The 15,980-nt window shown below is 41.2% G+C and overlaps 1 protein-coding gene across 1 annotated transcript in view; it reads left to right on the forward strand.

Moving 5' to 3' along the window:
* The window catches only part of MBOAT1 (membrane bound O-acyltransferase domain containing 1), a 65,064-nt gene that overhangs the window by 30,310 nt on the left and 18,774 nt on the right, over window positions 1-15,980 (forward strand). Inside the window, exons 4-6 of the mRNA XM_009906691.2 lie at window positions 1,309-1,404; window positions 10,788-10,843; window positions 13,271-13,325. Of these exons, the coding sequence (XP_009904993.2) occupies window positions 1,309-1,404; window positions 10,788-10,843; window positions 13,271-13,325 (207 nt within the window). The remainder of the gene's footprint in view (window positions 1-1,308; window positions 1,405-10,787; window positions 10,844-13,270; window positions 13,326-15,980) is intronic.

Here is a 15,980-nt window from a genome sequence, read left to right on the forward strand (position 1 = left end):
CAGTACATAGTTTAACCTGTGTGGTCCTTTCCCTGGTTATTTTCTGCTAGTTTGCTGTCTGGTGAGGCTGACAGGCTTCAAGGCCTGTGTATGGGCAAACAATAATTCAGCATCAGTAATGTTCCCAGCTGCAGCAGCATTTCAGCGTCTCTCTCCCTTCTCACCTTCTTTCCTTCTGGGTGTTTTGCACTTAAGCATTGGGGCTTGCTTTTAGATACTTCATCCCATGTGTCATTGTTACATGTCTGAGCTGGTAACTTGCCTTTGGAGGGATACTTGCCATTCTCTGATGAGAGAAAGCCCAAATACCTTGGTGAGGCTGGACTAGATGCCTGACCCAGATAAGATGAATTCTGCTCTGAATCTCCTGAAGAAGCTGTCATGTCCTCTCAGTCTGCCTTTTTATCTAGCTGTTTGCTGTGGGCCATGGGACCTGCAGGTTGCCTTGTCGTCTATCACTGTCATTCACACTGCAGGTTATTAGTCCTTGGGGAGGAAAAACTCATTTCTTTTAAAACCAGCCATGATTTGACAAAGGCCTGGCTCATTTTCAATCATCTGGTGACTGTGCCTTTTGTTTGATTTCACCTGTAGGTCACACCACGATCAATCCTCTAATATCCTCTGTTTCTTACCTCCTCAATACCCTCTTGCTTGCTCAGGTAAATACAGGGCAAAATTAGTTGTCAGAAAAACTGCATCTGCCCCTCCTAGATACTGTAATCATTTTGAAAAAGAGACTGAATTTGTCAAGCTCCACTTAATGGAATGCTCCTTCTGGAAAGGGACATCTCTCAGCACCTAGAGCTGAAACGATTAGGCTATGCATCATTATCTGCCTTTATACAAAATCAGAAGAGAGAAAACACCTTAAACTGGAAATAATTTAGTTTCAGGTAGATCTGAGGAAAAGTTCCACATGTACATAACATTTACAGATTAAAAAAGGCAGTGGATAATTTCAACAACACTTATGTCAGACATTTCCAAATAATACGTGAGAGTGGGGGCTCTGAAACTGAAATGCACAACTTGAAGTGATCCTCTTTCTTTTCTCTTTTTTTTTTTTCCCCCACCCCTAGTGTGAGAAGACATCTCCATAATGTTTCAGCTGGCTACACAAAACCATCAATCCTCTTTGGTAAATGTTTTTTTGCCAGACCTTGCAACATAGCTTCAGACTTGTTAACAACCTAATTCGCAAAAATCAAACGCCAGTCCTAGACAAGGCCAAACCCGGTTTGAGTGATTCCAGTTCTTGTTGGTACTTGTGTTGGTAACTCTGTGTTCTGTATGTTGTATTTTTAGGTACTCCTTTGTGGTAGCCATGGGATACCTCACGTTGTGCCACATAAGCCGAATATACATATTTCATTATGGTATTCTCACTACAGATTTTTCCGGGTGAGTGAGTCTGCAAGCTGGTTCCTGTGTCAGTTAGTATTAGTTGTATTCAGTATGTTTTAAGCATAAACTCGTGGTCTGTTGAGCACCTGCAATTTTGTTTCTCTTAAGCTTTACTAAATCTTTTGTTGTTTGTTTGTTTGATCTAAAGGAAGGAATAAACACTGTGTGGTTCTTGCGCTGACTCATTACTTCTGCTGTTTCCTTGATAGGTGCTATCTAGTCAGGAAGGTAGAACTTGGTTAGCTACACTTTCCACCTAAGAGAAGCCTAGATGAGCCTGCACAGTCGCTTGCTGGAGCTGGAGGAGTGTTTATAGCTCTGGCAAGCAGCATGGCTTGTATTCTGGTCTGCCCTGAGAAGTAGGGTGGGCTGCTTTCCTTCTTCCTTCCAAAGCACAGCCATGGTCTCCAGATCATTCTTTTCCCTATTCTAATTTATCTTGATGCCCCAACTGCAAAGGTGTTTCCTACCTCAGCCACTCTGGTGGATAAGTAGACCTGGGCAGATGATGAGTGGCTGGGGGATGCTGGGCTGGGTGGGTAGGTAATCTGGACAGAAAGACAAGAGATCAGTTTTTGCTACTTGTGCTGGTGTTACAGGCTCTCTTACGAGGACTGCTTGTGGCTGCTGTTTAAATAGCACAACTTTTTCTATGCCATACATTTCTGTGAAACAGCATTTTTCATATATACTGTAGTCTCTGTTTGATTTCACTGAAGCAGTAAACAGATAACCCTGTATATTTTGTTTATGAGAGGAAGGTATGACTTTGCATGATTTAAAAACAGTGTGCTAATCTGTATTGCACTTGTTTAATTGAATCTCTGAATACAGAGTAATTGGTAACATACTATGAAAAATTTCTGTAAACTGACACATTAAGTTGTCGATGCCTCTTCCAAGCCCTTGTCTTCTTATAGACATAGAGTAGGAAACTGAAAGTTGTTGCTGTTTTTCTGCCTGTGTCTGTGTGTGAGGTGGTGGATTTAAGCATTTAATTACATTTCAGGAAGTGGGAGGAAAGGTCCCCAGAGGATTTTGAGTTCTATTATTAGAGGAGGGGGCAGAAATAGGATCTCATAAATATAGAAAAAAGTAGTTCTGCAGTTTTTCCTCTGGTTCTTTTAATACACAAAAGCATGTCCTGAAAGAGCATGGCATACCAAGAAGCCTGTAAATGGGATTGGAATACTATAGCTCTGTGTTTGTATGAGAAAGAGAGAGAAATAGTGAGAGAGTGCTTTTCTGAATAGTGTGTTCAGAAATGCAGTGTGAGAACATTAGCTGTGTCTTTCTGAAGACATTTAACAAAGATCCATCTGAGACTAGGGATGAAAAAGAGGAATGGTGGTTGTTTATGTTATAGACTAGGTGGCATTTTCTGCTCTCTTGATCTAAGAGGAGATACTCTTATCTAATGGTGAGCTTGAGGATAATAATATTACTGAAAGAACAATACCTGAACTTACCCTGTTACTTGACTTTTATCCTGATGCTTCCATAAACTAATTCTTGAACTTCAATCAAACATAAAGCTGCCAGGTAGTAAACAGCTGAAAAGTGTAGTGTGAATATGAACTACATCTGTGTGGTATATTTTAAAAACTAAGAATAAAGAAAAGCAAAAGATTGCAATCCAAAGTGCTGAAACCCAGCTCAGCCTCTTAAATCTATCTTAAAACCTATTTTCTTCAGGTGTAAATAATGTGTGGCCACTGAAGCTTTATGTACATACCTAAACAGGTGTAATGATTCAGACAAAATATGCTTCCTCCCTGCAGTTTTACTTTGTATGAGCAGCAGCTGAACCTCCTCTTGCTCATTCTCCCATGTTTGATTGTTCCACATCTATTGCATGTGGTAACAAGGAGCATGCAAACAGGCTCCTGTTTGGAAGGATGGCCTTAAAGGCTGCCCTCGTGACTTCAGAAGCAACCAAGCATCTGTTGAGTGATGCCTATTTACCTCCAGATTCCCACTCTTTTGGGCCAGTGTACCTATACATTGAGAAGGCAAAACATTAGATTTTAGGCAAATCTTTTAGAGTGAATAAAAAGCCTATCATCTGCTGGCTTTTATTTGCGGTCTTACCATCCTGCAAGTCTTTGGTAACACCTGGTTGCAAAGAGGAAGTTATAATCCATGTCATATAGGCACATAACCAGTTCTAGTACCATCAGATTTCTTATGTCAGTTCTTCAAAGTGACAAGCCAGACATTAAATTAATATTTCCCAGTGTCAATGCTGAAAGCTGTCATACCTCGTTTGCTCCCTAAGCTGCTTTGTGTATTTATTAGCTCCCAAGTTTAACACATTTGATATGCGCTTGCAAATGTCTCATTTAGGCTCTTTGGTATTAGTCAGTTGTGCTATTTGTTCAGAGGCCCCCCCATTTTTGAGAGCACAGCTTGTGAAATGGAGATGGAGTAAACAAGGTGTAACTTTTGAGTCATGTTTTAAGTCAACTGGAAAAGGAAAGATCAAACTGTGACTCATCACCACAAGGTTAAGAAGTAAAGAAACTTGTTCCCATCTGGTGACTAGTTAATTCTTCTATTTCATGTGAAGGCTGGGTTGGTCACTCACTCCCACAATCAAAACTGTACTCAAAGAAAATGATTCATTTTTGAACATTGGTTGTAAAATAACAATGCTGTGCTTCCCCCTTTAATTCAAGGCAGTGTTTGAGAGAAAGGTGCATATTTTATTTTGCTTGGTTTACCATGGCATTTATACATTGTGCTTAGGAAAACTAAATCCTAACTCTTTCTCTTTTTCTCTCTCTTATTTCTTCTTCTTTATGCTAAGAGGATTATGCTGGTAAGTTGCCTGGTTTCCCTACAACTTTGTAAAAATAATATTGCTAACAAACAGTTTGTGGTGGTGATTTTTTTTTTTTCTTCTTTGTATCACAGATGCAGATTGAGTATGGTGGTATTATGGCTTTAGGGAGAAATCAGTTTAAAACAAGTCAAGGGATCTTAGTTGGGGTTTTTGGAAACTAGTAACAAATATGGTTTGAATCTAGGAAGCTACATGAACAAATGCCGTATGCATATGAACATCTGGATGGAATTCAGAGAAGTTCCCCATCTGTATGAAGTTGTCTGCTTTCATCCTTTGCTTGATTAAGACCACAGAGCCTTTTGGTTTCCTCTGAATTCTTGCAGTGTCTGACCAACATTTTCTAATGTTGCAGCTCATTTGATGAATGTCAGGGAGTAATCATGCATATGGGAGTTCCTTGGTGTCATTTCTTACAGAAAAGAAACTCCATTTCTGGAAATCACTACACACAATGATATTCCTTTCAAACTTCTGTTAGACAGACCAGAGCTGAATTATCAGGGAAACCTGAGCAGCTTTCCTCCCTACAGATCCCAAATCTGTATCTCTTATGTGAACATTTTGGTGGACATCACTCTCCAGAAGGAATGGGCATCTTTGTGTTTGCTCTATCCCAAATGCAGAGCAGCAGCAGCATTCTCAGCAAACCACTTAGAAAGGGGTGGTCATTGAAAGAGCCCTCTCCAAAACCCACATAAGCAGATACTTCAGCAGCAAGTGTCATTTCGGGCAGTGAATTTCTGTCAAGCAGTTATTGCTTTATTGCTCTTTTCTCCCCTCTCAACAGCTTGGCATTGACCATGAAAGAAAAGCACGAAGGTATAACGACCATTTTTTACAGAGGAACTGCATTTACTGATGGAAACAGGTGCACTCTGTTACCATGTTAAAATAAAACAAAGTTTTGTTTTAACATGGTAACAAAGTTACAAACTATTCTTGTCAATTCAGTTGTTTATTTATATTTTCTTGTCCTTCAAATGCATGGAGTGCCCTGTGTGGTTGCACTCTATGTTCTAGCAGCTCTAGGCAACTGTGGTCTGCAGCATATCCCCAGTACAGCAGCGGAGGTTTGGGGAGAGTAAAGGGAGATCAGCGAGTTGTCCATGCCCACTTGCTGCTTGGCCGCTCTTCACTTGAGATCGCACTGAGATCACTTTCCATTGGTTACACAGAAGCTCTGCAAGAGCCAAAATGTGGGAATTTGATGCAGTCACTGCTAGAGAGCTCCACACATCTAGAGTATCCCAGGACACTTCTACAGAGTTAAATACTCTCTTAAATGAAATGCTTCTATCACAAAAGCACAAGAAGTGCTTTTGGGGAGCTTTCACTGAAAAACCCTACATTAAGCGAACTGGAAGTTGCTTTGGAGGCATGACTGTGTTTAGTGAAGTATTTTTCCTCTGGGCACTCCAGAACTTTTTTTTTTGCTGTTGAAAGCCGGATGGAGAGCCATTGTGGTGTCTGTCTTGGCAGTCCCCTCAGCAGCACAGTTAATGACACAGCAGAGTGGAACTGGGTGAGCTTCTCATGGTAGCTTCAGGGCTGTGGAGATAACCATGAAATAGATGTTAGCTGGTTTGGAGGCTTGTCTGCAATGAGCCTTTTGACTCCATCCCTTCTCAGTGAAATTGGGTCAGTGGAAACTATTTGTCGCAAGTGTGTGCCAGACTCCTCTGCAGGATTACCTAAGGTCAGGCAGACTCCACTTGGTAAATGTGTTTTCTCTCATGTGCCACGGAGTTTGCTCACAGAAGAAGCCAGCCTATGATACAAGGGAAGATTCCTGCAGCGGGCAGCAAGCAGTGCTGACATCATTAGTTCCACTGGTTTGTGCTTCTGGGCAAATTTATTGTGTTGGGGAAAACCGTGTTTAAAAATAATCTTAGCTGGTATGTTTTTGTTTGGAAGGTTTACTTAGGGAGGCAAAACTCTCTGCTGAGCATTCTCTGTAAACTGTTGCATCTTTGTCTTGTGTTATTTTTCAAGGCATCTAATGTAAGGTAAAGGCAGTTTGTGCTCTGGGTTTTTTTAAGTTATTTGTTGACATTTCCTGTTTCATACTGACTCCCTGAGACAATTTCTTGATGGCTTTATTTATTTTTAATCTGTTGGCTGGGAGTTTGGTTTCGGTTTTGTTTAAATTAAAAGCTGGCCACCGATTTGTGTGTAGGAGGTACAATGCAGCTACAACCTGAGGTTCAACTTTTAGCTGATATATAACACATGTGGTGGTTTGAGTCTTAACTGAGTTTAAGAGCTCAGATGGTAGCAAGAAACTGAGAAATCCTCCTCGCCGCCCCCAAAGAGACTGGAGGTAAATCTACCCAAAAATAATCTGGAGTCGGTTTGGAAGTAGGAGAAGTAAACTTTTTAACTATATATATATATATCAATAACAGGGAGGATTTACAATGGTAAGGAATAAGGATGAATAGGAAAATATACAAAACCAAATTTGGATGGCCTTGCATCTCCCTCGATGTGTGTGGATTTCAGTCCTTTAGGGAAGTGTGGATGTGGCTGGGAGAAGATCAGAACCAACCACGTGGCAGAACCAGAGGCCAGCAGTGGCTGTTGGTCCTTTCCAACAGGCGAGGCAGGAGCAAAGAAAAAGATGGCTGCCATGCCCTCCCCTTTATAGTCTTTCTGGACAGGAAGGGGGAGCAGAACAGACCAACTTAGACACTGGGGACCCCTCCTCCCAGGAGGGAGAAACCACATCCACCTGGATCAGGTTTCTTTTGTCCCCTGGGGGAAGCAGGGCTCTCACAACTCTTCTCCCCCAGGATGGGTGTAACCCAGCACAACATAGGAGGAGGAAAACAGTCCCACCATACGTAGGTCAAAATCTGTTTCTGTGCTAGCTTGTATCTGTAGTGTAGAGTAGGGCAGGTAAAAAGGGGCCACTCTGCAGGTGGCAAAGCGATTGGAAAGTGTTCAAATGTTATGGCTTTCAAGTCACCAAGGCTTCTTTAAATGTGTTTTATTTCAGGTGCTCCCTGCCTTTAGGGGTAGGTCTTCATGCTTCACGTGAAAATGCAAGTATAGTAGGTAGATTTGGTTTTAAAAGTCAACCTAATAATTTGTCCCACTCCAGTTTGGGAGAAAGAGAAGTTGTTAGAAGTTGTATAGTTTTGTTAACGCCCCTTCTTGTTTGCAGCACTACTGACTTTTTCCAGTGGAGTCTAAGGTTTAAAATGCTATGTTGGAAACAGTTAACTGTATGTGATATGATTCTGTGTTTCATGTGTTAGCCTACCCAGTCCTTTAATGCTGTTTAAAATTAGAGCTTACCCGAAAGGCTGAATAGAAATGACAATTCAATAGTCTGGCAGCACCAAGTTTTAAACTCACGTGTGTATTTAGGAAATCACGACACTATTGTTCCCCTCCTCCCAATCAAATGTCCTTTTTTGTACCTAATTTTTAATATTGTTTTGAGACTTGCTTCTTTGTGCTCTTTGAATATGGGAGGGAAGGACTATTTTCATCATAAAGAAACAAAAACAGGTTTAGATTTGCAAGCTGAGGAGTGATTGGTGAGTTCCCAGGAAGGAATGGGACAGGTGTGGTGGTACAGAAGATGGGGGATTCCACATCCCAAAGGGGTGGCAGAAGGAGTAAGAATTCCAGCACCACCATTGTGTTGTTATGATTTGCCTTTTCCTGCCACAAAGGCTTTGTCTCCCGGTGAGATGAGGTCAGTGGCAGAATGCTTAGGCAGGTGAGGAAGCAGAAAGATACGTGATGTTCACCTGAAACCTTGCTTATCATTTGCATGAAGCTTTTGATGATACCTGATACTGATCTCAAGAAAGATTTAGAGGGTGTCATCCCATTTCCACTGTACAGCAGGTTTCCACCTTCCTGAATAGTGTGTAAAGACAGATGTTGATGTGTAATACGATGGTGACAGAAGAGTACTGAAGGCATCTCAGATGCACTTTGTGGGTCTCCCTCCGATCCATGGTGTCACCAGCATCACTTCTGTGCTCATTTTGTCTCCGCTGGAGCTGGGATTTGAGGGAGGAAAACCATCCATATTTTCTGATTGCCTTGTTCTGCAGGGTTACAATGTGCCATCAATGAGACAATGATTCCTAATATAGATGAAAAGAACCCCTCTCTTCTCTATGTTTACACATTGTATGACTTCAGTGCAGGCTGCACTTTTGCTTTTCCTTCCATTAATCTGCACATCAGGTTTGTTTGCATTTTGATTCTCTCTAGCTTACAGCAGGGAGCCTGGTTTTCTAAGGCAAGTGTCTAAATTTAGGCACTTACAGTTTTGGCTCTGAGCCTGAGGTTTAAAGTTACCCACTTCAATATTGGCATAAAGTGCTTGCTGTAAGAAACATATGCAACAAATTGGACAAATTTGAAACAAGTGGTAGTGTTCATCCATAAAGCTAAAAGGTCAAGCACTGACAAAGTAAAAACCTGTGCTTATTTCAGTAGAACTGCTGGTTAACTGACAGCCTCTGTCTCTGTTAAGGCTTAAAAGAAATCTGCTTTTTTTGTGTGCTTAGAGGATTGGGGTTTATGCATCTTTGAAAGCAGAGCCTAAATTTTGTCTGAATGGGACAATCTACCTCGAGAAATAGGATGCTGAGGACAATGGTGAAAACAGCTTACAAATAACTTTTCTTGAAAGAGGGATTGGAATAAAAATTCAAGTTGCTATTCCACAGTGTTGGAGTCATCTGGAAAGTGGAAGGTCATTGCTCTATTTGTCCATTCCTTAGCTGCAATTAATAGTCTAGGTGACCCAAAGAGAGCTGCTGTGTGTCATGATTGTATTCCAGATCTGTGTCTATTTAAGTTTGTTTTGGACTTTATGTGTAAGCTTTTATCTGACATTTCAAATAGAGTCTGCTGAAATGATAAAAATAGTTTCTGATTAAGAAATTGGCTGATACAGCATGTTCTGTGGTTTGGGGCAGAAAATGCAAATTGCTTTACCCACGCAGGATTACATGTGGACTCTTGTGAAAGATCAGCCGTATTAAGTATTAAACCAACAAAGCTGCCCCCCATTTATGTTGAATGTCTGTTTCCAGTATTCCTCTGTTTACCTATGCCCAGCATGTTAAATACCTTGAAAATCAGCTTGATTTATCATAGTGGGATAAATAGGTTGCAAACAGTTGATCTTAACTATTTGGTTTACATTTCATTGTAACCAGTAGATTGATTGAGTTGAGGATGATTCAGAATCTCTTGAAAATCTCTGCAGAACATGACTGTTATTTTAGACAGAGACATTATTGAATGTAACTTACTTTTTTGTTTGGTTGGGTTTTTTTACCTCAACAAATTGTCAGGGGAAATACTGTTCAAATTAAACCAAACAACCAAACAAGGCCTTCTGCTTTCTTCTTTCATTGAATTCCAGAAAATACAATATTTAAAGTTAATAGCTATAATATTTTGAGAAATCATCTGAATCTCTTAAAGAAAAGTTCCATATACTGGTCAAATTCTGTAAATAGCATGTATGCAAGCTCAGGTATGAACTTCTGTGTTGAAGACATTATTTGTGTTCAAGCAGAAATCAGTTTATGTTGATAATTTATCACCAACTCAAGAAACAGTCTATTGTATTAATCCTCAGTGAAGACATGTCTCTTCTGTGGAACTAGTTTTACATACAGTCGTCATGAGTAAAGCTTTCAAATAGTGATGTATGCTCATCACCCATTGCAATCTCCTGGCTGTTGCAGTTGAGGTAGATAGCATGAGATCTGGACAGTCTGTGATGGTGTCCACAGTAGCAGAGAGATGTGATGAGAGGCAATATTAGCAGGTTCTTCTCTCTTGTTTTTCCTGCCATGGTGGACCGGGCTAACACAGTCCGCTCCCACAAGCCCCCACCTCACACACAGATGGGAGGGAAAACAACAGCAAAAAGGAACTCTGGGTTAAGAGAAGTTGTTTAATGAGATGATGCAATAGCAGAAGGAACAGCAGAAGCTAGCAATAAAATGGTTCCCCCAGTGCAAGCATGCACACAGCCCCAGTTGATAGGGCTGTTTAGGCAGGGAAATAAGCCTGTGTGTCTGCAGAGTGGACATTTTGTTAAGGTGTTGAGGAGAAAAACAATAGGAAAGTAACAGTAAAAAGAGACAAGAGTTATGTTGCAGCAGCATTGCTGTACTGTAGTGTTACATTGTATGAGGCTGGAATTTGGTCCTTGCCTGAAAGAAAGCCCAGTGGACTGCAGAAGTTGGTATTTCTAGTGGTATGTTTTCTTCTGAATAACAGTTTGTACTGCTGCAGGATGGAAAGAAATAAAATAAGGCTTTGTGCACTCTTTACAATTAAAAATTCCAATGCAAGTTACTGTGGGGTTGTTTTGAACTCAGGCAATTGTCTTATGCCTGAGTTGCTCCTTCAGCTTTAATTGGATGTTTTCCACTTGTTGCTAAGAGTTATGCCTTTTAAAGGGATAGAGGCACCCAGTAGGAAAGTTGGGAATAATTTGTGTTACAAGACATGTAACTGTTGTTTCTGTCTTTTGTTCTAGTCCGCTGATGATAATTACACAGAAGATCACAACACTTGCATGCCAGTTACATGATGGTAAGAAAAGAATCTCTCTTCGTGTCTTGAGGCATTTTTATTCCAGCTCATTCTGTGGTTGAATTACAGAGTGGGCGAATGCAGTTCAGTGAGCTGTTCCACATGAAAAGGGAAAATGCTTTGTGGAGGAAACCGAGAAACTTCAGTTTTGATCAGTTCTCTACTATCAAACTGTCACTGCAGTAACAAAGACAACTGTTTTCCCTTGTGGGTGCCCTACTTCCTTGGGGCCCAATTTGGATTGTAGCTGGTACCAGTATCTGCTGTTTAGATGCTACAGTGCATCTTCATTAAGCTCTCTGAAGCTGGTTTTGATTCTTAAAAATCAAAAGTTGTGTTTGATACGTGGATTCAGTCATTAATGTTAACATAGCAAAAATACGCTATCACTGATCCCTGAATCACAGCATGTTAAGGGCTGGAAGGGACCTCGGAAGATCATTGAGTCCAACCCCCCTGTCAGAGCAGGATCACCTACACCAGATCACACAGGAACACATCCAGGTGGGTCTTGAAGATGATGTATTCAGTGATAATACACTCCATGAGCTGTGAGGGATGGAATTCAGTAGCCTTGTCCCAGTACAGGGAGAAACACAGCTGTAAGTAAAATAACATTGGCTTCAGCCTTGTGCTGTGCTGTGACAAAGGGCACTATTATTTCCCAGTAAAATGCCTGTGTCTAGTACAGTGCAAAGCTTAGAAATGTCAGTAGTCATCAGTACTGTTATTCCTCATGGCTACTGAGGTTGCAGTGTGACTGTTGGGTAGTCTGAGTGACGCCTGTCGCATTATAAACTGCGTGTTACTAGATAAGTAGCCTGCTATGGAGTTATGATCTAGGTGAGGTGATGGCCACACCACAGACTGCAGGGTCTGGCACTGGTTCCAAGCCAGATTTACACAAGTGAGTCTAATGCTTTTAGCTGGCTATAGTGGGCACAGCTTGAAATTCAGCTAACTGACCTTGTTGATGTGTATTTTTCTGGGGCTTTTCTGCTTCTGTTGTTCAAGCTAGCCAGCTCAAGTGTGGCTGTGTGCCACAGTAGTGTGCAACCTAGGTGCACACCTAGAATATTGATGGTAAACAGGCAAGAAAGGAAAAGATAGCAGCAGAGGCAGGAACATTTTAAGCAAATCAGGAATCCTACAGATTAATAATTATGGAAAAGACCAATTATGCTGTGAGCATCCATATAAGATAGCAGCAGAGGCAGGAACATTTTAAGCAAATCAGGAATCCTACAGATTAATAATTATGGAAAAGACCAATTATGCTGTGAGCATCCATATATGGAGCAGCTGATGGAATGGAGGCAGTTTGCAGTTCAGACATTAGTGACAAATTTCCATTTGTAAAAAATTTAACTTGGCTGCCCATAAATGGAAACAGACAAACAAAATACCCAGCCCTTCAAGTAATTAAGTGCTTAATTGTTTCCCTGGAACTCACACCCTCCCAGTATTTACAAATTGAAATAGTGGAGAGAGAATGGAAATGAGCAGCTTATCAGCAGCCTTTTAGGAAACGAGTCTTGTGTGTGTATTGGTAATTATGGCCAGTATATTTAGAACAGAGGTGTTAATTGATGCCAAGCCCTTGATCTTGTGAAGCTGTATAGATGCCTACTCAGCATCAAGTGCTGTGACACATCCCGTGTGTTCTCCTGAAACCAGTAGGATTCCTCACACTATGGGCAGCTGAAGTTTCAGAGTGGGGGTTTTGAGATATTTCCAAATTGTTACACACTGGCTGTCATAAAATATTTTTCCACAGTTTTTCTGGGACAGCAAGCCAGTGCTCTACCTCTGCCCCCAAAGGTCTTGTGCACTCAACAGGAGGTTGCCCTTCCAGTCTGGACCTTGTACAATTCTGGATTATTACTGATGTGTGTATTTAGGCTTGCTTCAGCAGGAGGCAGCCAGGCTACTCATTCACACCAGTGGAGCTTCTGTTCCCTGAGAGTCTCTTTCTCTTCCACTGCCCACTCCTCCTGCTGTGAAATGCTCCATTTCTCACCAAGGAGCCAGCAGGAGGTTTGTGCTTAGTGGGAGGTTTGAGCTTAAATGAGCCAGTGGCTTCTGGGAACAGAGGTTTATCTAGCCCAGGGCTGCTGATAGAGACTGCTGGAGGTCGCTGCCAGTTGGTGGCATGGTGAGTTGCATTGTGTGTGTGTGATACTGCAGCTCCTCTTCATGAAAGTGTAGCAAGAGTGAGAAAGGGTAAATGAGGTAAGGAACTGGGTAAGGAAGTAGGGTAGAACAGTAGTATACTTGACCTAAAAGTTTGGAATTGAGCTGTGACTAAGAAATCTTGTAGCTTATGGTCTTAGGAAGTTATCTGTGGGGTGCAAACATATGGCTTTAGGGATAGTTTTCACTGTTTGGCTTTTGGACAGATCTAATGTGACTTTTCTTTCTCTCTAGGAATAGGACGACAAGCTGAGGAACTCACTGCTGAGCAAAATCGGCTTGCTGTAAAGTAAGAATTTAATTCCCCAAGTGATTGGTGTTTAATTTAATGAAGTTTTAGGATTTGGGTTTGTGGTTGGGTTTGATTGGTTAATTGGTTTTGTTATTTTATTTGCCTGTGCAATGTCAGGGCCAGCTTAGTGGCCTGCCCTTGAAAATGTTCTCTGGTTCTTCCCAGTCCGTGATAAGCCAAATGTCCCACCTGCTTTTTCTCCTTGCTTGAGCAGTTTTGATTTTGTAATGCTTCTGTCAGTGCCTTCCTTACACAAACATAGCTTCTCTGCAATATTCCTTATTTCTTTAATGCAAGGCTTTGGCCTTTATCACCCTGTGCTGGTCAGTAAAGCGCCAAAGTACTTAGCAACATCTCACTGACTTAAATATATATCCACCTGCAACAAAGCTAGTCTTTGCTGAATCAACTCTTATATTCAGACTAAGACTATACTGTATGGACTTTCTGGCTGTTGTCTTCATTCTATCTGTAATACATTTTTTTTCCCCAAGTAGAATGCTAATTCTCTGTCAGCAAACCACTGCTGTAAAAATCTATTTTGGTTTGACTTTGACACTTCCAATGCTGTTTTTCTTTGCCCTAGTTTTCAGACACTGAAATTATATTTTTCCTATCTCCCTTGGTAGCATTAATACTCCTACTCCTTCATGTGATGTGACTAGTCTATCTTTCAGAGGGAGATAGCATGTTGATCACAGAATCATAGAATCACCAAGGTTGGAAGAGACCTCAAAGATCATCAAGTCCAACCTGTCACCACAGACCTCATGACTAAACCATGTCACCACCTGCCATGTCCAATCCCCTCTTGACCACCTCCAGTGCAAGTGCAGGGTTGGTGGGTTTTGTTTGTTCATGGGTTTTTTTTGTTTGTTTTATAGAATAATTAGTTTACAGACTTAGCCTTAGAACCATAACTACATTTCACCATGGAGTGTTACTTCGAGGCCAAGGAAATGATTTCCTTCATTTCCAAGGCAGAAGAATCAGACATCAGAAATTCTGCCCATGAGCTTCTGAAAGTAATTTCTTAAAAAGCAAATATCCTGTAAGGAGGTTTGTGTAGCTTTTGCCGTGACCCATAGCTATATGTCTATTTTTAAAGTCCACAGCATGTTTAACCTCGCTGGGCCCTTGTGACAGTATGATTAATTCTAGTCAAATTCTCACCAAATGCCTTTTCTTTTTTTCCCTTGTACAGTAGATGAGCTCATAATAGAAAAGTACATGCCAATAGCTCAAGTGTCAGTGGCAGACAAGTCATAGCTGAAGAGTTTTAAATCCCCTTTGGTAATACAGCCTTTTGTCTTCCCTCCTGTTCTTGGTTTGTTTTTGTTTCTCACTCGTCCTCTCTACATTCCTTCGTGCATTGCTCATGTCTCCCCACCCACCCATGTGCAGAACCGAAGTTGAAACTAATGACTTTAATTTTACTGTAGAGCTCAGAAGCCCAAATGAAGGACTGGATTTTGCAGAACAGAAAGATGAGCCTTGCCTCAGATTTTTTCTGCAAAATGCTTTCACCAGGGAAATTATCATTTGGGCACTAGCATCTACAATAACCAGCAGGCTGAATGCAGAAAATCCTGGCTAAGCTAACTGTTTATTCAAACTAATTCTGCTTCAGAATAAAACTAGGCAACAGCAAATGTTTAACTGTTGCTTAGTTTTCCTGGTAGATATTTATGTTTTGATCAGAAAGACTTTTAAGTAGGTTTTGGTTTATGTGTGTCTATCTGTCTTGGACAGAAGTCTTGAAACACAGTCCCCTAGTTTTCTGTTCTCATCTGGGGATTCCTTATTTACTTGGATGATGGCTGTTAGCCATTTGTGGAGAGCGCTGCGTATCTCAGTGCAGAATTTAGATGTTGGTGTTTTCTGTTGCATATATAAAGCAAGCCCAACAATTTACAAGTTACACTAGCAGTGAGGGGCCTGTGCATTTTTCTTTTCTGTTCTTCTAATCAGCAGCAAGGACGGTGGATATTCTTTGTTTTACTTTTGATATAATCCCTTCCCTCCTCCCACCCCTTCCCCCCCCCCCCCCAAGGAACTTGTGGGATATGCAGTTGCAGAATGGCAATGATGAGTGTAACAGACTCATCTTTGACTTTCATCTTCATCTATCTTTTATGTATTCTTTTCCTTTCAGTTCCTTTTCTTGTTCATGATGGAATACAGGCAATCATTTCCTTTATTTACGCAGCAGGATAAAGTGCCTCTTCATTCTCTGTCTGGCATCATACTTCCCACTTTTCAAAAAGCAGAACTGAAGGGTGGATGAGAGCTCTTCACAGCCCTGAGAGTCCTGGTCTCAAATGCTCCCTGCCCTGTGTTTTTTTGTAACAAGGCAAGGTACTACATTGCACAGCATGGTGAGACCACTGTTATTCAGCCTGTGGTCTGCCAGCTGTTACTGGTCCCTGATAATACTAGACAGATGTCCTAAAACAGCTACCAGCTTCGTACTACTGGCCTGTTGAAAATGAGTGTAGAAGCATAGAGCATAAAAAAGAGGCTGTGCTTCATTTTCTCCAAAACAGACCTAGTGAGCTTTCAGATGGGGGGTGAGGGTGATAGGATAAAGCTGGGGACTGAGGCAGACAGAAAAATAAAAAGCCATTATGAAAGCCTTTGCTTTGTTTTACC

The sequence above is a fragment of the Dryobates pubescens genome, chromosome 9 (assembly GCF_014839835.1).
Source record: "Dryobates pubescens isolate bDryPub1 chromosome 9, bDryPub1.pri, whole genome shotgun sequence".
Lineage (NCBI taxonomy): Eukaryota > Metazoa > Chordata > Aves > Piciformes > Picidae > Dryobates > Dryobates pubescens.